This window comes from Hippoglossus hippoglossus, chromosome 15 (genome assembly GCF_009819705.1).
Source record: "Hippoglossus hippoglossus isolate fHipHip1 chromosome 15, fHipHip1.pri, whole genome shotgun sequence".
NCBI classification, from domain to species: Eukaryota; Metazoa; Chordata; class Actinopteri; order Pleuronectiformes; family Pleuronectidae; genus Hippoglossus; species Hippoglossus hippoglossus.
The window spans coordinates 6657085-6679848 of record NC_047165.1 but is presented as its reverse complement, the minus strand read 5'-3'; the positions used below and the strand labels follow the sequence as shown (position 1 = coordinate 6679848).

General features: G+C 41.6%; 3 protein-coding genes across 3 annotated transcripts; 1 reads left to right on the top strand and 2 right to left on the bottom strand.

Moving 5' to 3' along the window:
• Positions 1–429: 429 nt before the first annotated feature.
• il22ra2 (interleukin 22 receptor, alpha 2) lies at positions 430–3903 on the bottom strand. Its single transcript, XM_034608055.1, has 6 exons — positions 3765–3903; positions 2986–3100; positions 2558–2739; positions 2007–2149; positions 1713–1872; positions 430–704 (listed from the first exon to the last, which is right to left on the bottom strand). The coding sequence occupies exons 1-5, from the start codon at positions 3826–3828 to the stop codon at positions 1723–1725; spliced, it is 654 nt and encodes a 217-aa protein (XP_034463946.1). The 5' UTR covers positions 3829–3903; the 3' UTR covers positions 430–704; positions 1713–1722.
• A 3131-nt stretch (positions 3904–7034) lies between these two features.
• ifngr1l (interferon gamma receptor 1-like) lies at positions 7035–16768 on the bottom strand. The gene is made up of 7 exons (XM_034608054.1): positions 16540–16768; positions 10489–10606; positions 9534–9709; positions 8906–9098; positions 8591–8760; positions 8049–8161; positions 7035–7948 (listed from the first exon to the last, which is right to left on the bottom strand). The coding sequence occupies exons 1-7, from the start codon at positions 16604–16606 to the stop codon at positions 7598–7600; spliced, it is 1188 nt and encodes a 395-aa protein (XP_034463945.1). The 5' UTR covers positions 16607–16768; the 3' UTR covers positions 7035–7597.
• A 455-nt stretch (positions 16769–17223) lies between these two features.
• On the top strand, positions 17224–22486 carry si:ch73-52p7.1 (uncharacterized protein LOC100321084 homolog). Its single transcript, XM_034608056.1, is given in 6 exon segments — positions 17224–17720; positions 18006–18074; positions 21473–22155; positions 22157–22196; positions 22199–22252; positions 22255–22486. Coding segments are annotated over 4 exon segments (810 nt in total). The 5' UTR covers positions 17224–17720; positions 18006–18074; positions 21473–21544; the 3' UTR covers positions 22360–22486.
• Positions 22487–22764: the final 278 nt, after the last annotated feature.

The following is a 22764-nucleotide window of genomic DNA, read 5'->3' as shown; positions in this document are numbered from 1 at the left end:
ATTGACTCACTTCTTCACAGTGAAGTGAACGTTCTTCAATTTTTAAGAAAGTGCTCGGCTAAAAGCTCAGCTCACGTTCATTGATCCTCGTGGACGGATGAGATAGAAACCAGGTTTCACATGTCTGCACATGTATTATTATTATTATTATATTACAAATATTGTTTTCTTAAAGATGGTTTCTGTCATTTCATTCAATCACAAATTTACGTCCAAGCAGGCAAACTACCGGCTTCAAATGTGCAAGATGGCAGCTTTAGTATTTGTGATTTTGGCTTCATTTCAGAATAGTCGGAGGAAATGGAAACGTGTCTTCTATCTTTATTTACTTATTATTTTTAATGTATCTATGGGTTTGAATATCTCTCAGCTCCATAGTGACAACAGAGACAAAGATAATGGATCTTCCCAGGTCCAGGTCCCATCCGTTCACAGGAAACAAATATAATGTAAAAAACAATAATGATGACGAAAATAAATAGGCTAAACATTAGTTGACATTTAACTGGACGTCCACCCACTGGTGAGGAAAGGCTGGTGATAGGATCTTGACCTTTAACCTCCACAGCTCGGACCTTTAATGCTTTGAGTGATAAAGTGCAGCACTTTCATTTGCACAGATTTTTGTGGCTGCAGCCGTCGAGGTAGCGCCGGATGGTTGAACCTGACGGATGACGAGTCCGCTCGTCCACTGTGTCGCTCGTCTGCAGGAAGAGGAAAGACGAGACAAAGGGGGAGAAGGAGACAGAGGTGGGAGAAGATTAATGAGAAGCACAAAAGGAAAAAGTGTTACACTATTCTACACGTCCGTGTATGCAGATCTAAAAATAGTGCAGAGGGTGGGGTGAGCAGAGGTAATTATAGTCATTGTGGAGAAGAGATTTCTCCTCCAGGAGTTTCATTCTCCCTCCCTCCCTCTGTCCAAACCGCCGCCAGCCTTTGTTACACGACAGCTGATACTTGACTTCTCATTGGTTGGTCTTTTGTTACACCTGAGACAGGTCATCTTTCACTTTCTAACGATACTGTCCAACTCGTCTGAGCCGCACACAGACACACACACACAGACACACACACACAGACACACACTCACACAGACACGAAACTTGGTGGAAGGATGGGACCTGAGCCAAGAAAGACGCAATTAAATTTCGGCACAGATCCAAACAAAGAGACAGATCCTGGAGTCACTTTCTTTAACTTTGTGAGATCGGACATTTTCTGACATTTTCACCAGTTTCCCAGACAATAATTAATTCATTCAATTAATTCAGCCATATTTAGAGGACTGATTTCTGTGAGTGCAGAGTTGAAGGGGCCTTGGTGGAGGTGCATCTTACTGAGAGACGTTCTCTTCAAGCCTCTCTTCATCTTACATCTCTGACCTTTCAGTTCCCTGTTGACTTGTTCATAGAGATTCTGGGGCAGAGGCTGTTATCTGTCCCAGAGAAGCTGGAAGCCAGAGGAGTTAGAGCGATGGAGTCAGGACCCCGAGGCTCTGCAACAATCTGCCTGAGGGACTCAGGGACTTTAAATCAAATTTTCTTACATACAATTTTTTTTATAAACTTTTTATATTTATAATTCTGTTTGACCAAGTTTTTGGTCCGTTCATATTTGGTTGCAGCAACAAAACCCAATTTTTTCCAAATATCAACAAAGTATTTCTGATTCTGATATAAATTAAATTGTGTGTGTGTGTGTCTTCGTACCTGTGTGCACTCAGAGCACAGTGACACATTTCAGGGAGCTCCGGTCGCTGCTCTTGCCCTGGAAGGGGAGCTCGGCCTCGGCCTGGACGCAGTACTTTTTTTTTTGCTTCAGCTCCTTCAGAGTCATTTTTTTGGAACAGCAGTTCATCTCAAACACCTCCTGCAGAGAGAGAGAGAGAAGGAGAAGGAGACAGGGAACATGTCCACATTAAACATTTAGTGATGATGTACCGTCGATTGTTTGCTTGTTTTCTATCACGTACACATTGTGTGTTTGAGTGTGTGTGTGTGTACCTCCTCTCCACTGGGGTGTATGAGGTAGATGTTGTAGAACAGACTGCTGTGCATCTTCTGGACCAGCGGTCGGGGGGGCTTCACACGGACCACAATCCCCTTCTCTGTGACACTCAGCCGCAGGAAGGGTCGGCTGATTTTAGCTGCAGACAGAAGGATCATGATTAATCATTTAAATGAAACACAAAATCAAAGAGCTGGAAGAGTGACAAACAGAAAAAAGGAAGTAGATATTACTTTATCGGTGCTTTTGTTTTTACCTTGGAAAACAGTAAATCGACTTTACTGTACAAATAATCTAGTAAATTATACTTCCTGGTTAAATAAACAGTTGTTCAATAGTTAACTAAAAAAGTAGATTCAGTGATATATTTAATATATAATAGAAAAAAATGAAGCCTGAAATCATAGGACAAGGTGTCATGGAGGAAGAGGAGGAATAAGAAAGAAGAAGAGGAGGAGGAAGAAGAAGTGAATGAGGAGGAGGAGGAGGAGGAGCAGCAGCAGCAAGAGGAGGAGAAGAAGAGGGAGGAGGAGGTGTCAACACTCACTGTCCGAGCGGGGGCTGAATCTGGGGGAGAGGGCCCAGGCTGATTTGTTGGAGGGCAGAGAGGAGGCGTGAACTCTGGCGTAGTACCACTCCCTGGGGTCAGAGGTCACGTTACTGAGGTCACACTTTGGCTTCTGGATCCCCTGACAACCGTCCACATCCAACCACTCAGGCTCCCCGTAACTGAGGGGAGGGGAGGGGGGGGGGGGGGGGTTAAAGGTCAGAGGGGACATTGACAGCCACTAGGTGTTGCACTGGAGCAGCTGAACGTCAAACCATAACACAAACGCGTCATCGGCCAAAGATTAAAGGTGAAATATATGTTTTGTGTGTGTGTGTGTGTGTGTGTGTGTGTGTGAGTGTGTGTGTGTGTGTGTGTGTGTGTGTGTGTGTGTGTGTGTGTGTGTGAGTGTGTGTGTGTCGTCTCACATCTTCCACTGGACGTAGTACTGCAGCGAGGTCTTGTTGGTGGGCGGAGTCCAGTGCAGAATGTTCTGATAGTCCACAGAGTCAAACCTCACCTGAGCAGGTGGAGCGAGCATCACTGCAAAACAGGAAGTGATCGGTTATTGACTTGGCTCATTGGTTTATGAGCAGATCCAATCATCCATCACTGACACGAGGAAAATCAAAAAGAGCTTTTGAAGTAATAAATATAGTTTTCATTATACAGCAGAGCAAAGCTGGTCAAATACAAATGAGGGAAGATATTGTTTACAGCCGTTACACAGAATAAATGACAAAGGACCAAAACTGCCAAAAAAAGAAAATAAAGACAAAAAAGATCATATACTTTAGGCTAATATATACATAAATGCAGAAATACATAATTACTAAATATAAATGCAGTTTTTGAAGGTTACTTATGTATTTCAGCATTTATTCATCCATTCATTTATCTATATTTGTATTATCTATATTTGTAAAAGTACATAAACAATATGAACATGTTAAATAAAACTGTTCCGTCCACATTAGGATACACATTAGGAACATGGACTTTTCATTCTTAGAAAGACTTTGAACTATTGTTCCTGAAAACACACAAGTTATTTCCTTTAAATGTTACAGCACGTTACACACATTACTCTCATCACATCATGGCCTAAAGAAAGATAAGTTTCTCCTCCTCTTCTTCACTTTAACACAAGTTTAAAATCTTCCTGTGGTAAATGCCCTGTGATGTTGGAACAGAACTGAAGTTTCACCTTGAGCAGCGACGCAGACTCCCAGGTTCCCCAGCATCACGGCACCGAGCAGCAGACGAGTCATGATGTCGATGATGGTCAACACACTCACACACAACCTGAGCCACACTTGACTGATGCTGCCCCCGGCACCTCGGCCTTTAACCAGGCTCCAACTTCCCCCTTTTGTGTTTATTACATTACCAACACAACCTACACACTGAGGCCGCGTTACATCCACTGACGCTCATTATACATTTTCCTTTTTTACAGAAGTGCCATTTACCCATGGCAGCTTTCGTCACAGGCGGGTCACTTTACACATGTTCCAGTCTGTGCTGCGATTGTGTGCATGTCTACGTACAGACTCCTACGCCTCATGATGCGTTCACTGACTCAACAGTTACAATAAAGACGAGTCCTTCCTGGATTTTATTTCCTGGCGTCTTAGATTCCTGATACTGACACATGGAATTTCAGACACGTCACAGAGTCACAAACATGAAAACAGCCGAGACAAGATGTGACTATTCTTCCCTCAACGTGTTATTTTGATTATTTCTTTAAGTTGAATTCCACTAATGCAACATTAACTAGAGTATGAACATTTTCCCTTTTCATGCATGTTTCTAAAAGGTTCTGTGATTGGAAGAAAAAGGTTAAATCTAACTGGCTAAACTGGCCAATTTTATACACAAGATAAAAGAGGGGAAAAAAGCATCTGCACACACACATATGTGCACATATCTTTTTTAAAGTGCAAGTTTTCGTTCAGGGACCTTCGTCAACACATGAATGTTTCTTGGTTTCTGACCAAAATATAGTTTAATTAGTTTTTATACACAAACAAAGCAAAAAAGAAATAAAAAAGCAAACCTAAATGATTTATTAATGCTTTTCACTCTAATTTGGATTTGATTGACGTGTTTCCTCATTGAGCCTCAATTTGTTTTGTTTCTTGTTCCTCTTCACATTACTGTGCGGCTTCAGGTTCACGTTTATATTAATTTGTTTCCGTAACCGGACATAACCATCTGCTGTTCAACCTCTTCACTGGAAACGTCAGCGGTTACAGGAAATGTGTTTCATAATGTCCGGTAACAACATCCAGCTGTTAGAGAGAGAGAGAGACAGGAGGCCTCTAACCAGAACCAAGTGTCCTGAGGCCAAACCCTTAACCCTGAATTACCCCTCATAGAAAAAGTGCAGCCCATAGATGCACTGTATGTGTGTGAATGGGTGAATGTAAAAACTGTCCAGTAAAGCACTTTGAGTGGTCATGAAGAAAATCTCTATATGAACAGTTTACACACGTTATTTAACATCTTATCCTCCTATTGTCCCCGTTTCTGCTTTATTTCATCATCTTTATTCTAATCATCTCGTTAATGGGTTAAAGGGGACATAGCATGCCCATTTTACCACAAGTTGATATGGTTCCTTGGGGTCTTAATGAAATGTCTGTAACATACTTTGGTCAAAATACCTCAAGCGACTTTATATTAATTTTGATTCAGAATATGAACCTAAATCATGACTGTGCAATTTCAAACTCCTGTTACCTCATTACAGTTGAAATGCACTTCATCGAGGATGTGACTTATTTTCTATGTCGTTTCTCGGACGCCGAGCATCAGTGGAGGAGAAACACTGAATAGTGAAGTGTGTTATCAACTGTTACTGGTAACAATAAGGTCTCACACACACACAAACACACAGGTGGTCTCCCTCGTCGCTCAGATTACTGGTTTCAGAGGAAATTGCTAAAATGTCACGCATGTGCTTCTTCCCTTAAATAGTGACAATGTGATGCAGTGATTTAAATAGTCCGTCAGTCCTGCCGTAATAACCCAGTTCTAAATTGGCTGCTATCAACACTGAAATACCAACTTCCCTTCCTTCTCATTACAGACAGCAACTCCGTCAACAGACCATTAATAACTCCAGCTGCAGGATGAACTTCAGCTGGAACAGGACACAAACAGGAAAAAGTAGAAATTACACAGAATTTGTTTTTATTGAAGTAATGTACTACTAAAATTAAAAATGACAGTAGGATGGAAGCTTGAGATACATAAAATAAAACAATTAGGTCACAGAATCCAGGAGAAAAAGGCGTTTGACTGTAATGGGTTGCCTGCTTTTTGCCAAACATTGTTTCACACAGACAATCACTCAAACTGTTCAGTAGAATCATCTAAAAATTTTACACACACTCAAAAAAACCCATAACATTTCCTGTAACATAATCATTATTTAAAATGAAACCCGTTGTGGGTTCAGCCACATTTTGCATTTACAGTGAGAGGGAACTTGAAATGTTTAAAGAGGCAGTAACGTTTTAGATTCTTATTCATCGAACAGATCGAAATGATTCGAAAGCTAAAATCGTCCCTAAACTAATTTCTTGTATCTTCAGCAACAAGAAGAATAAAGAACTCCTGCGCCAGATGATCTCTGCATCATCAGTCTGGGTCTCATACAGCCAGACCTCCATTATATCTCTAATTATACATTTTCCCCTTGTTCTCCTGATCATGCAGCAGGTGACAGACATGGACATGTTAACCCTAACACACCTCAACAGCTCCGTATTAGAAATCAATCAAATCTGCTGTCGGAGAATTCATCATATTTCTTTTGTGACCTGCCCATTTATCTCATTTTCATTTCACAGTCACACAACAGAATTTAAAGAGGCACAAAACATTATACTGGAACTTTAACGTGCATTTTAATCATAGGAAAATAAAAGCATCTGAATCGTATAGAAAAAAAACAATGAAGTGCAAATCAGCAAATACATTTAGAGGATGTATCATTCCACAGGGAAAACAGGATTTAGACTCTGCTAGTGAGGTAAATGTTAATGCGTGCGCTCATGCAACAGATGTGAATAGATACAGTATGATATCATGGTTATGAAACGGTTAATGAAGGTGATTTTGTTTGCCGTTTTATCTTAAAAGGAGATATAGTGACGTTACACTGACCCAGTATCTTAACAGGTTTATTATCAACCAATGATTGACGTCATTTCATGAATCAAAAGCTTTTTTCTTTTTGCCCTGGCAACACAACAGGAAATAGATGCAAAGTCTCACCTTTAAAAAAAAATGTATTGATTCAATGGATTTAATGTCAAAGAGCCTCGGAGTATTATAAAGTAAACGTTGTTCACTTGTGGTGAGAATAGACGCATCATTGATCAGGTTTTTGGGCGTCACATGACAATGGCACATAACGTGAAAGCGTTGGACCAACAGCGACTCTGCTCCAGTAGGAACAGTTCCAACATAGTGCAATAACCTGTCTCTTATTATTTCTGCTCAGTAAGTTTTCTCAGGTTGTTTATTCCACCACGTGGGCAGAATAAACTATGTGTAACAAAGATCTAGAACATCAGTCTGCGTTGGAAATTAAGATTTGAGAAGTAAAGTTAAACATCCCTCCAAAGAGTTATTACCAACCCTGGCTTTAATGCATAATTTATCTAACTCCCACATCCCATAATGAATACAATGCTTCCTCACTAACTCGTACAATTGGACAGGCACAGTTTTTGAAGAGCTTAGAGCTGAAACACGAATATCTGAGCAGTGTGACCGATACCAGATTTGGTATCGGTCATTACTGAGGCTAAATACAAAGGAAATGTTTTACTGATTTTCAAAAGGACGGTTCCTTTTCACCTTTGATGAGGACATAGACGGAACCTCCTGAAATGTGTAACCATAACTCCCCTGGGAGTTGCTTTCTCAGCTGTACTAAACTGTCGGATCATTACAGATTACAGGCAAGAGCCACATTTGACCATCCCATTGAACATGTTCGGAGGTTACCGGCATCAGCTTTTAGGAACGGTAGGCCTGCAGCAGCTCGCCGGACCCCATCTTAACCAACACGGCACGCTTCTCGTAGCCGGACTCACTGTTGTCCTGTGGCTCATCTTCATCCAGGCTGCTGCCTCTCATGTACCCCTGTCCTTCATCACTCTGGTTCCCCACCTCATCAAGCACTTCTTCAGCGTTTGTGACGCCGGTGCGCAGCCGTAGCACAGGAGACTCTGTGCGGGCAGCAGCGGGTGTGAACTCGGGCTCTTCCTCGTTGGACAGTAGAGGTGTGGGAGAGGACGGCTCCACTGTTACGTCAGAGAACTGCTCCGGATCTGGTGGCGTGGTGCCCTGCGTGAATGTGCCGATTGACTTCACGACACAAAGAGGAAAAGTTGAACAGCTGCTTCAGAATAATATGAATTCAAATGAGGCTCATCATATAAAACCTGATGTGGTAGAAAGAACATACCATAGATTTTGGATGCGCAGTCTTTGGGCTGGTCATCTTTTTGTAAACCAAGAAGAGGAAAAAGGCGAGAACACAGACGCCCAACACGCTGACGAAGATGTAGATAATGTTATCTAGAAAAAACAAATTGGAAGAATGAAGACATTTGAAGACAGACAACTAACTACTCGCAGGACGACAGTTACAAGAATTAATTTGTCTCAGCTGCCTTTGCATTTAAATGAATTACTGTTACTTTAATTTATTGAGACCCTAAATATTTGTATGTTTTAATGCTTTTTGGCAAGTCTGACCTGCAGGTCCACAGAGAGAATACAAGTCTCAGGCTGAGAGCAGTACGCAGTCTGGAGGAATATTCCAGATAATGTTTTTCAACTTTTTGTAAAAGTTCCACCTAGTGGCCAACAAACATCGCATTTTGTACACAGCTGTAAGTTTTACATTTTTGAGACAAAACTGTCAAAATCTTGGTGATAAAATTCGTTCATAACATTACAAATCCACACAGTCATGTTTGGACCCCTGATAAAATATTACTCAACTGTTCTTGCCAGGTTGCATTTCTACCATCGGCATGGTGCAGTACAACTGCGTGGATTTAACGGTCATTTTCTCCAGCTCTCCCGTGATGTTCAGACAGTGCTTCTCCAGCTTCGCCCCCACCAGGAACTTCTGCTCACACACACTCTCCACACAGTTGAAATGATGCGGATCCGTCTGCACACACAAACAGATTGTGAAGAAAACCAATGCTGCTGTCGAACAACAGATATGTGATGACATATCAGAGTTGTTTACTTCCACTAATAAATATTATCACGTAATAACACTTTTCCAATGTGCGACTGTTCATTCTGACCTGGCCGACGATCACAACGCCGTATTTAAACTCAGGAAGCTGTCGTTTGTCGTGGCTTTTCTTCTTTCTCAGTTTTGAACCTGGGTTGTCGGGCTTCACGGGGTAGTGCCACAGCCAGGGATGCGTGAAGTGGAACATGACATTGTCGTCTGGGTGTGACGTGACGGCAACTGGTGGGAGGTCCACAGAACCTGGGAACCAACATCATCACATTTAGAATAACAGCGGTGAACATGTTACTGCCTGAGTTGCAACGTTTTGTCATTATATGTGACACAGTGGTGTTTAGATTTGTTTTCAAGCCTCAATGATATGTCTTTATCGTAAGGGTTTGATAACAACATCTTAGGAATCATTGCTAACTTTTTTTAATATACATTATTTACTGACGGATAAATCTGCATCAGAAATATTTTACTCACAAATATCAGAATCTACATTGTTCCCCTCCCCCAAAAAAATCCAAGCTCAAACTTTTATACCGGTTTCTAAATCTCAAGAAGTACCATCACAATTATCTTGTGTTGTTTGTCTGCAGCAGAGCAACGACAAGGAAGAACCCTCAACCTTAGCTTTCTGTGAATTCATCAGTGGGAAGATGTGGGAATGCCGACATCACTACTCACATTTCTGAGATGAAATAGAGTCCATGAAGTAGCTGTAAGTGAGTTCGTTACTAGTGACGGACTCATTCCGACCAAGGACGGCAGTTACGAACACAAGATACTCGTTGGTTGGATCAGAGAAAGCTGACACATTGGCCCAGAGAGCCGGAGGGTCCACCCACAGCACAGAGGGCGAGCTGGAGAGAAAGATGAACAACGTTCAGGAATGCTGAAACATCAAGTCGGTCACAGGAAGTCTTTGTTACAAGTTGAAGGTGTAAAGTTTGTAAGATGACGATGTTAAACAGGCAGGAAGGGATGGGATATTATGGGATATGTAGCATTCTGACCAACACTAAGGACTGAAAATAATAATATTATCACTTGTCTGCAGTAGTTTTAAAAACAGCTAATTCAAGGCCTGCAACACGTGTTAATAAATGCTTTATAAAGCAATAATATCTAGTTCTATTATCTATTATGTTCCCAGAAACTATTTTAAACACGAACCTGAAAAAGATTTGTGGAATCACTTCAGAATTGTTTTTAGCAGCTAAGTGAGCTGATATAAAATGATCTTCTCTTTTCTCAAAATCCTCTTTAACTGCAAGATGATGATAATAACAATTCAAGAGCAAAGTACGTCTCTGATTTATCCACCTCCTCCTTAGCTACAACTGTAAATTGTTCTCCAGGAGTGTGATGTTGAACACTAGTTGTGTTCACAACAAAGTTTGTCCTTTGTTGTGAACACAACTATACACTTAGAACCAAGGGTCCAGGATTAATACATCATGTGGATTCTTTAAAAGACAGACAATACGGTGCAGCATCAACTCTCATGAGGTCATGTTTATTAATGCGGTTCACACATTTTAAAGCACTGATCATCCACAAAAAGATCTACTATAAAATGGCAAACACAGATATTTGACAGGTAATTAATAGAAAAGAGAAAAACTTGACTATAACTGACCCAAAAATTTTACGGATATCGACTTTGAATCTGAGCCCTGGCAAGAATCGGCCGTAGCTCCACTCCAGGGTGTTTTGCAGATTGTGGCATTGCAGGGTCAGGTTGGTCGGGGGCTCCACTGTGGAGACAGAGACAGAGATGTCAGCCCTCACACATTTTGAATCATTCAACTTTTTTACGACCAGCACCAAAATCAGAAATACAATCAGAAGGCCCTTAGATGAGGAGACACCCGCTCGGTACAGAAAAGCTTTTACAGACTCGGCTCTTGTCAATGGGTCTGTGCATTGAAGTCAGGAAGGCTTTTTCAATTCCCAAAACTCCACACTAGAGGGCACTGCATGAAAACTAATATAGAATTTACTGGTGTGAGTCACTATCAAAAAGTGTTTGTTTTTTATATTCACACACAGAAACAGAAGCTCAATGTGCACCTTGTTTATACCATGTTTTCCAGTTTGGATTCTTTACAAAGTTAATTCACATGATTTTCTGCAAACCAGGTTGTGTGGAAAGTAACCCCGTCTCTTCTGGCACTGAACTCCAAACTTCCTGACGGCCTACACCCACGTTCCTCAAATCCAAAGAAGTCAAAGCAGAGCACAACAAACAGACAGCGTTTGTCCCCTTGAGATGATCCTCCCATCCTGACACCCAACATCAGGTCACTTTAAGTTAAGTTGAGTTCTGCAGATACTAGTCTGAACCTGTTTACACAAGTCTGTTGTTTCCCTTTGCTTACAGGAAGCTGCTGCATTTCTGATGGTTGCAGTGATTGTGTCAACACCCCCCGAGACACAATCCTGCACTTGATTTGGAACCTAGCATCAAAGCTGATGGAGAAAGACAGGCCTCACACATTAAGCTTAAACAAATGTATTTTAAAGATTTAAAACTGCTCTTTGTCCAGGTGTGTCATTTTTAAACTTCAATAAAAAAGACAATACAGCGGCTCCAGCTCCATGTTCTGGTTATTCACTGAACGCACCTTCACGTTTATGACATGAAATAAAAACAGAAACCAAAAAAGTATCCCACGCATTTTAGTTTCACTTCCTTCGCGAACTAACATCTACGTGAATGCACGTGATAATACACATCCACAAACTGCGATGTGAGAAGTGTGAAACAGAGAAACAGATGGGTACACACGTTTACTGTAAAGGTGATAACCACAACAGTAAAGCTGGTTTCTGAGGGCTGACACCACGGGGGCTCGAGACACACACTCACTCACACACTTAACCACAACATTTAACTATGTCTACATTCATTTTATCGTGTTGATTAGATTTTGGAAGCCCATTTTTTTTAAAGATGTCACACTGTCATTATTAAATTAAATCTGTGAAAGATTTTATAAATAAGATTTTACAGCAAGTACATGTTGCAGATGTCATAGTTGTCTGGAGAAAATAATGCATGACTTCACCAGCACCAAAACAATATTTAATTAACAGATTCCAAAGCAAATTTACAGTTTTTACATTTAAAATCCCAATTGGAGGAGGAAATAACTACAATCAACCAGATATGAAAAGGTCAGCGAGTCGGTTTCAGGTCAAACCCCCAGCTGTCGATCATTAAGCAAAACAGTGAGCGCGCTGAAGAGTTTGAGTGACTCAGGATGTGAACGACACTAAATGAGGACAGAAAACGCGGTTGAGAGATTTGTGCCTTCAAAACGAATCGTGGTTCAGAAGCAGGAAGAGAAACAGATGCTATCTGACATAAAAACAAGGTCGTTGGTGATTTATGTAAAACTCTAAAACTTGTGCTGCTGCAAAACACTTTCGTTTTAATCAACTCATTTGAACCAAAAGTAATCCCCACAATGTGCTGTATAGAGTCACAGTACAATATCGGCCATATAATCAGTTTTTAACAGTCTCACTAAATTATTTTTAGAATTAGTGCTGATATTATCATGATTATCATTATATTGAAAATGTTACTTAAGTTACACTTAAGGAAGTATTGACTTTACTAGTACTTACTTATTAGTACTCACATAGAGGTATATAAGTACTAATAAGTAAGTACTAGTAAAAGTGTATAAGCAAAGTAAAAGTACATTTGATCAAGAAAACTTTAAAATATACTTAAAATGCTGAACAATTTCATATATTCATTAGATTAGTAATACTCATGCATTAATGTAAAAGCAGGATTTTACTGTTGTAGTTTGTTGAGTTGGAGCTCTGAAGTTAATGATTATTTCGCCTATGGATTCATCCGCTGATTATATTTATTTTATCTCACACACACACACACACACACACACACACACACACACACACACACACACACACACACACACACACACACACACACACACACACACACACACACACACACACACACACACACACACACACACACACACACACACAATGTTCAGTCTCTTGTTTGTTGTTTTCCTATTAACACTTTGATGGCAAATCTCCTCGAAAACGAAAGTGTTAGTTTTAGGAAAGCCCCAGTAGCCCCAAGTTGTGCTAGAATATAATACACAGTGACTCATCACAATTATGTGCGGTGTGTCAGGGGATTACTGCACAACAGCAAGATTCAAATAACCCGGTACTTTAATCTCCACAACACAACAAGACTCATAAGTCAAAAATTTACACAAGATTTTAAGAAACTGTAAAAATACACATCTAAGGTTTGAGAAAAGCCACGGAGGAAAATATCAAAACCACACACACGTGATGTTTAGTGTAGAAGGGGAACACAAATGTGCCCACGAGACTTCTGCATAAGGAGTAACACAACTCGAGAACAACGCACACAATCATGGCATGATTCATAGAGGCCCTAACCCTTATCTCTTATCTGGCAATGAGTCGTGAGACGGAACAACTGAACGTGTCTGAGCTGATGGAAGTCACGCACTGCAACACAAGCCGGCTGAGATGGATAAAAGAAAGTAGAGTGCAGTAAAAGGTAGAAGGGGTTTTCTAAATCAGCCGATTTTTACATTTCACATGTGGACAGATCCACACGGACCATGAGCATCAGCTTTGAGATCAAGACCGTGTCGACCTCAGACCAAATCAGCAGCAGCAGAAAAAGAAAAAAAAGTGGCACCTTCCGAATGACTTTTTCAATTCCGCTCACAAATTTCACTTCATGTGCTGGGAAACGGCACATGACCTCTGCTGTGGGGAAGATACATGGACGGCGTCGCCTCATTTCCAGTAGTACAGGACATTATCTACATTTTAGACTTCAGAGAATTTATCACAACAGTGGTTTTAAACCAAATCACACAATGTATTTAGTATGGGCCACACCAACATAAAATAAACAGCAGAAGTGGGAGATTTGAACAACGAGATACACACGTACAGGGTTCCTGCAAATCAGTGCAAGTTGGACGTCTAAATTGAAGACAAAGTGGGAGGTGGAGGTGGAGACGAGAACAGAACAGGGAAATGCAATGTTTCTTGGTGGAATTGCTCGGCAATCTCACTCTGCAGAGGCTGAGAAGCTTCCTGCAGGAAACACAGTGTCTCACACTCATTGTCTCATGCTGCTTTCGTTGGTGCTGATAATGTTTTTCCCCGTGTATTTGCACTTCCCCATAAACAGCCGGTTCTGACCCCCCACCCCCACCCCAGGGACCATGAGCACAATTCTGCTGCCCTCACACCTGTGAGCCATGAAAACCTTTTCAGACACAGTCACACCCGACACGGCAGAAGTCCCCCAACAATCCTCCCTCCTTTAAAACGGTTTGCTCCGTCTGCCGGACCAAGAAGAAGTAGACACAGAACACAATGAGCTGTAAACAAACAATATTCACCGCAGCAAGTCACCAGGATGGATTACCATAAAACTCTGTGACATATTGGAAGGAACACATTCAATCGAGCGGATCAGGGGGTAGATCAAGGAGTTAGTATTTTCATTTGAGAACCAATATCTATAAACAGGTCAAATTTTGTGTGGATCTGTATCGTGATCTGGATTTTGTGAATCAAAATAAGTATTTTTACCACTTTACTAAAACAAATCTGATGCAATACATGTATTACGGTGACAAAGTGACCAATCAGTCTTAGCTGAGGTCTGACGGCCCTTCGAGTTAATGAATAGAATCCCAAGATTAATAAATAATAACAAGTCTGGTAAATTGTGAGATTTCTCCAGATATGATATATATATATATTTTTTTTTATTTTTATTTTCCTTTTTAACCGACTGCCATACAACACATGTGAGAACAGGGTTATACAATTTGGTCAGAGAATTAAAGTATTGTCTTGATATCCTGTTGGCTGCTGCACAAGCACTCCCACTGCAACGCCCCCGGCTGCAAATCCTGTTTGTGAGTCACTATTATGGGTTGTATGTGTCAATTCAAACAAAAGGCCCCAGACTAAAAGCTCCTCAGTCCCAGCAGTTTCTTCTGATCTCGGTATTTATATCCTAGAATATGTATTTCCAAAGTACTGCTGTGAAAGGTATTGTGTAATTCCACGTGGTTTCCAAAATTTGACCGTATCTTCTCTCAAGCAAAACTGGATGAGTACGTGCTGTGGATTGCGCAACTGAAAAGGTCTTGAGTAATACCGAAAACTACAAAGAGGAAATAAAGAAAAACTGGTCTTCCAACCATCAGTCACATGTGGGCTTAGTAGTTCCTTCCTGGGCAAATAACAATCAAATAACAAACACAAACACCAACAATTAAATAATAACAAACTAAAAGAAAGCTGGCAAAGAACTAAGAAATAATGTTCTTTGTGGCTGTTCTGAGTCCCGTTATGGTCATTTAAATTATTTCCTAATAACAAGACATCCCAGCTGCTTTCAGACATGCACTGAACTCCATGATCTCTGGACATCCTCCAGAAGGGGTGTTATGTGCGAGCACAGATGTCCGAGTGCGTTGCTCTGGACTTTCAGCTGAGTTTCTCCACCTGGGCCCCCGGGAAAACGTCGCAGAAGGTCCAGAAGAGCTGACATCGGGAGATTCCGTAGTATTCACCGCTCACCGTTGTTGTGAACGCGTCCGAGTGGAGAATCTCCCACTGCGCCATCATGTGTAAAAGGTCAAACTCTGGAGGAAGTTCAGATCCAATTCTGTGGACAGTCTGAAAACGTCTTTAGAAACTTCGTCAACACGGCGACTCGCTCGCCTTCAATCCTCGGGAGGATCTCCTGACGTTTTTTTCCCACAAGGGCTCATTCGGACATTCTCCGGAGTTTTAACAAGGGGATAAACTCTCATTTTTTTAACTCAACATTTGACTTTTCACATGGAGAATGTCAGGAGGATTATCCGGAGTTCAGTGCCCGTCTCCTCAGACAAGTCATTAAAAGGGACAGTTGACCCCAAAATGAAAATGTACTCTTTATCTCCTCACCACTGTGATGGAGGGGTGGGTCAATCCACAAGTGTTTGAATCCACAAAACACGATCAGAGAGGGACATTTAGGCTGAAAGACGCCGCAGGAGCCGTATGGAGGCATTTGTTATTTTATCCCGTTGTTTTTTTAACTTTTGAAGACGTGGAAAGAAGACATTTACTTCAATTGTATTGGATTTGGCTTCAACGCTGTTTACCCCTGAGTGTTTTGTGGACTCAGACACTTCAGCCACCCTCCACAGACATAGTGATGAGGAGATAAAGAGTACATTTTCATTTTGGGGTGAACTATCCCTTTAACCCTGGGAGCTGGAGCCTTTAAAAGCAGAACCATCACATCCCGGTGACTGCAGCTTATTCACATCAGACACAAGAATATGAATAAACAATGAAGTCAGTGTCACAGTGTCACAGTGTCAGTCTAACATGTGTAGAGAGAAGGAAAACAACCTCCAGCTGTTAGCCACAGGCCGCTAGCTGCTAGCTTACAGGGATTCAGTGGCGTTTCCCTGTCGTGATGATGATGAGGAGGAGGAAGAGCAGCTCCTCTTCATCTCTCCTCCCCAGTGGCCTCAGACAACAGTCATTTCACAGATCATTTCTCACACGTGCTCTATCTTCAACTGTCACAGGCGCGTTAGCTTGTGCGTAAAGAAGCGGGGGAACTTACCGAGGCACCACGCAGCAGCGATCCAGAGGAAAAGGGGGAAAACGGGATGAAGCTTGACCAGAATCATTCTCAGCTCGAAACCCGACGCTCGCGCTTTTCCTTCGCGTTCACGTGAAACGGCGACTAACGACTTAGTGAGGCGAAGGTTTCATGGAGACGGAGAAACAACGGGAGCTGAAGGGAAACGACTCCAGGCTCCGAGGGACACCATGAGCCACTGCTGCCTTCACTGACCCTCGGAAATCCCAGGGCTTCTCTGTCTTCTTTGGAGGTGTCACCCAACGGCAGCTTGCATCCAAGGTGCTGCATTACTGCCTCCTGCTGGAGGGACCTAACTCCTACAGTGTCATAATAATAATAATAATAATAATAATAATAATAATAATAATAATAATAATATCAATATCAATAATAATAATAAAAAGAAGAAGAAGAAGAAGAAAAAGAAAATTATTATTATTATTATTATTATTATTATTATTATTATTATTATTATTCAGGGGAGTCCTGCTAGCCTATACACTCATATAATAACTTTTGCGTGAGTATCATATTTATAATAATGATAATTACTATTATTATTATTATTATTATTATTACTATTGTTGTTGTTGTTGTTGTTAAATAGAAAATGAGAAAAAAACGTTTCATTAACATAACAAAACAAAATCTGGGTAAGACATACATTGTTCAGGATTAGACTGATTGATAACTTTACTGGTAGATCAATTATAAAAACATTTTTTAATCCTGTTACTCTGCTAAATATATCTTCCATAGATTAATCTACAGAATGTGTTTATATATATTTTTTACCAAAATCCAAATAATATCATGGCTGTGTTGTGGCCATGAACAGGAAACACTCATTGTATTGCACAATAATAGGAAGTGGTCCTCGATAGGTGTCATCATTTTCAAATAGAGCTTAAGTCAAACAGATTATCTGTGGCATCCTGACTGTTTCTGGTCTTTTTTTGTTTAGAACTGTGTTTTCTGTTTGTATATATCATACCGAGGCTTTAATCAGAGCGTATCACAGACTGTGACTCTACGGCTTCCTCTGTGGGATACTTCCTCCATCCTGACGTCAGCTGGATGTGATGTGGGATTGTTTTTCCTCCCCATCCCAGTCTCAGTCTGACGCATTCAGAAGATCAGCTCTTCAGCAGCGGCCTGAGGTGAGTTCCACAAACTGGGAATCTTACTAACACCGAGCACCACTGAGTTTTACCGTAACAGCTCATATGTTTGTGTCCTGTAGTTAACTCTTATTGACAGAAAGCCAGGTCTGGTGCTTGTGCTCATATTACATTTCATAGCCGGTGCGTTCCTGAGTCTGTGTTATGCAATAGAAACGTTCTCACAAATCTGTTCAGATGAAAAACAGGACGATGTGTCACAGTCAACGACTTGAACTGCTCCTGATGCCGGCAGTTCGGCTGACGGATTCTTTCTCTCTGTAGGATGTCCTGTGTTGTGCTGTCCTTGGCCTCGGACAAGTTTTCTCCTGAAACTACATGAGACGAGAAGTGGTGAGTGCTTTAAATTCCCTGGAATTTCCGACTCTAGAGTTTTAACGAGGCAAACTTCACCCATGACCCACAAAAACTATTCTGTAGCATAGCTGAGGGTTGAGTCACTTGAAGGCCAAGTGTGTGATTCACAGCAAGACCAGATATGTGGTCAGACACTCCTTCATTTTTATGTTTCTGAGTGGAAAGTCCGAACGTTTTCACAGAGAGAGAGAGAGAGATGCTTCTGTCCCGAAAGACTGCGACTCACATTTCTGGACATAAGCAGAGGTGGAGTGAGCCATTCCGGGGCCAGAGAGGAAAAACAAACCGAGGAAACCGAGGAACACTGAACCCGGACGCTCACTCTTTCTGTCCATCTTCACACATTTCCCTGAAGCTGGACTGGGGAAAGAATGCGTGACAGTAATACTAGAATTTAATCTGTCAAAAGAACCTGTTCAGCACAGAGATGCACTAACAACATGATCCTTTTAATAAAAGTAACAACACCAGAGTGTAAAAAATACTCTGTACAAGTAAAAGTCCTGCATTAAAGTACTAAAACTTTTATTATTCAGAGAGGACAATTAAACAATTTAACATGAAGGTACAGTATATTCAATTTTACCTATTTAAATGCCGGTGGGAGGTTAGTGTATTCTTACTTGTAATGTAATATTCTATTTTTCAATAATCATCCCCTTGGATCCATTAAGTCTTGTTTTTTGATGATATTTTGTGTTTATCAATCTTAATCTGAACTCGTAACTAAAGTTATCAAAGAAAAAAGTGGAGATTAAACGTACACTTCAGAGAATGTAAACTGTCAACTCAAGTTGTACAAGTAGCTTACAAATATCTCAAAATTGTACTTGTACACAATTTTCATTTACAGAATCTTGTGTTAGAACGAAACCAAAATATGAATTGTTAATTCTCCTTTTCTCTTTATGCTGCTCGAATACATTTGCTTCATGTCTTCCCCTCTAAAGGAAACTTCTGCTGTGTCTCTGTACAGTCGAGTGTTTGAGGATAAGCTCATTAGCTCTGGGTAGCGTGACTGAATATGGAGAGAAAACAATATTTTCATGTAAAAAGGGAATAGCTCAACATGTGGGAAAAACTTTTCCGACTGGGAGGAAATCACTACTATACCACATATCGCTCTGCTATTATAAAGCTCCAAGGAGCAGGAGTGTTTCTGAAGTGAAACATGCTGCTTCGCGTGCAGCACAATCCACTTATCTGCAGATATTGGAACACAAATTTCAACTATTCAAATAATAGCTCTGGAAATCATCCATGTGGCCCATTAGAAAAAACAAACCAGCAAAGTGTTTACAATATGGTTTCCCCCAGTTAACTGATCGTTCTTACTGTAAACACACATCTTTAAAAACAGGTCACAAAGATACAGTTTATTTTCTGTAAAATGCTCAATCATTAAAGACGAAGCTGCAACATGAGCCGTTGATTTTTAGCAAACAATAATAAAACTGCAGTAATATTTGTATTTGTTGGGGACTCTTATTTACAGATAGTATAAGATAATATTGAAGAAATTTGTTGAGCTGTGGCTCAGTTAGGTTTAGTGATGGAGGATCGATGGCAGAAACAATACTTGTAATCGTAAGAGATTCATTGATTTTTTGTTTTTTCACAGAATTTATTCACTTCTTTTAATTAATAATTTAATTAATGAGTGGTTCATCTAGCATTTCTCCAAACGCTAACTTGTGTGAGAAGAAAGAAAGCAACACACAGAAGGGAAACGAACCCTGAAGGATCCTGAACCTTCTTGGGGTCACTGGGAGGTCAGAAAGTACAATTTCAAGTCGGACGTCAGCCAAACATTGTTCAAAAGCCCACAAGATTCTAGCACAGATTCCGAAGATACAAAATAAATCAGAGCGTGATCATGCACAAGACGTACGTTTCCATTTCATGGAGAGCAATGAAATCCACTTCATTCATTCAAATATTTTACCCGGTGTTAACAGAGTATGAAATTCGGACTTTAAACCAAAATAAGAGGGAAAAAGAGACGCTGAACATTCTGTAGATGATTATTCACGTCTGTTACATGTGAGTCAAGACTAAAGGGAAGAATGTGGCGGCGGCGTCCTGACTTCAGAAACAGACACAGAGTCGAGTTTCTGCTCTGATATTATGGCCAAACCAGAAAATCTACCCTTGACCTTTGTTGAGAGCCAAGATTGGAAAACAATGTTTTTCTTTGGAATCTCAAATGAATCACTTATAATTTTCTAAATATGCGTGTGTATCTGTGTGTGTGTATCTGCGCATGTGTGTGTGTGTGTGTGTGTGTGTGTGTAGGGGGGGGGGGGGGGGGATTCAATGTGGGCTTGCAGTGGAAATCAGTGTAGAGCAGGAAGAACACACCCATCACATCTCTTCTCTTCACGTCGTGGTTAGAAAGCACTTAATGTGTGAGAGACACACAGGAGAGCGCCCTCACTCACATTTCACCCCAACATCCAACAGCAACAGTCTCCTGAGTGAAAGCTGACCTGAACTCAGAGAGCGCTGCTTTTCACTTGCATGACCCCGACTGTTTTGTTTTCATTTGTACAGTTATTTCACCCCCGTTATGCTGGATTTAAAGCGGCGGCTGGAACTTTTACACAAAATGTCAGAATAGTATTAGATGTCAAGCGAGCGATGGCGACACGCAGAAAGATGGAACGAATTCACAGCCGCTCCCTCGGGGGCCCAGGGAAAGGTTGCTGCTGTAAATCGTGTGGTGAATAACATGTAGCTGAGACGGGGGTGATGAAAAGTGTGTGTCCAAAGAGAGAATTACAAACAGTCACTCCTGGAATCCAGTGAACTGAGGCGGAGGAGAAATTCACATCCATAATTTAAAGGGGAAACATCACTTATTGTGCACATAAAGTCTTTTTACAGGCTGTGGGCAGAATCACTGTATATTTATATGTAAAAAAAGACTGTAAATCCATTCATGGCTCTGCAGAAAGCTATAAAAAAGACATCAGACCTGGATCAGACTCTTGTTCCCCGCAAACATTGTTTTGTATTTGAGTTCGACGTGTGATTAGACTCCACTTCTGCAGAGATTAAACAATAGGTTTGGAGAAAATGCTCCTGACTCCAGAATCCCAACAGTTTTTTCCAGTTTTGAAGTTTCAGATCAGGGCATCACTGCCAAGGATCATGTGATTCTCATGCTCGTAAATGTGGGACAACATCAAAAACGTGGGTTTAAACTCAGTGACCGTGCAGGTGTACGTCCAAAATAAAAGATTCAACCTTTCAAAACCCAAGTTTTATTTCACCAGTTACGAGGTTTCCAAAACCCAATCTTCAGTAAAATGCAGTGCGGTGAAAGTTTAGGTGTTTGACAGCTCTGTGTTTGATTCTTTACTTTTCTCCAGGCTCAGGTTTACACAGCACCCTTCATGAGCACCAGTCAACATGCGGCCTGAGCCTCTCCTCCTGCAGCAGTGATGGCAGCCCTCAGCCCTCCTGCTCCTCTCCTCTGTGTGCTGCTGTGTGTGTCTCTGGTCCTGCAGCGCTCCGACCTGCGTCTGGCTTACGTGACCCACAACAGCTTCTTCTACTACTCCTGCAGCCAGGACCCGCAGCCCTGCAGCGTCTCCTCGCTGACTGACTGCCGATGCAAGGACATCCATCTCTCCACGCTGCACCACCCGCAGTCCCACTCCTCTCCTGTTTTCCGGATGAGACGTTTGACCGTCTGGTTCACGTCGCCATCGAACACGGCACGTCTGCTCAACAACTCGGAGGTGAGGCACCTGACTCTGATCCACTGCGGTGCCGGGGGATCCGGTGGGATGTCCCCTGCTCCCCTGGAGGGACATTCGCTGTGGCAGCATCTGGAGAGGCTGACGGTGGTGAACCTGCAGCAGCTTCACCACCTTCCAGATGCAAACAGAGCCACAAGCACAGACTCGAACAGTGACACAGACGGAGACAACAGTGCTTATCTGGACTCGAATAGATACAACCGGGACAGAGACACGTTCCTGGACCTGATCGCAGACATGAGGAGAGATTCCCTGGATCTGTCCACACCGCCAGATCCAGGACATCTGCCTGGGCAGGGAGCTGGGAGCAGCGTATCATGAACAGGGCCAGGACTGGGGATCGTCCACAGCTCCGTGCTGGAGTGGGGGGCAGTGGTCAAAGCCTACACACGGTCCAGACGCACATAGACAGTGACGGTGAGCTGCCATTCCCTGACCTCCACCTGCCCAAATTACCAGCGGCATCCGTCATATACGTCAGCTTCGTGTACTGACACCAGGCCTCTGTCTGGGAGGTGCTGCTGGGAACAACCAGCAGGAAGAAGAGATTGTTACAGACCAGGAATCAAGAGCTGTCCTCGTTTACATAACATTTTAAAATTCTGTCCACACTTCAGATTTACAATTCAAAAATGATTAATTTAATCCTCTTAAAATCGGAAGTAAAGCTGGAAAATATAGAAATCTGCGCCATAAAACTTTGTGAGAGAGAAAACAAAGTGACACCAGCTGAAACTGTTTTTCAAATCATCCTTTTATTTAGTTTAAAAGTTGTTTCCTGGTAAAATTCCCAGAACAGAAATTGAGATTTGTTTTTCTTCTTCCGAAAGCTTTAATCATAGTTTTTCCTGAGTGAGAAATGTGCACAGCTGTTTATCAGCATGTAAGAACAAACCATG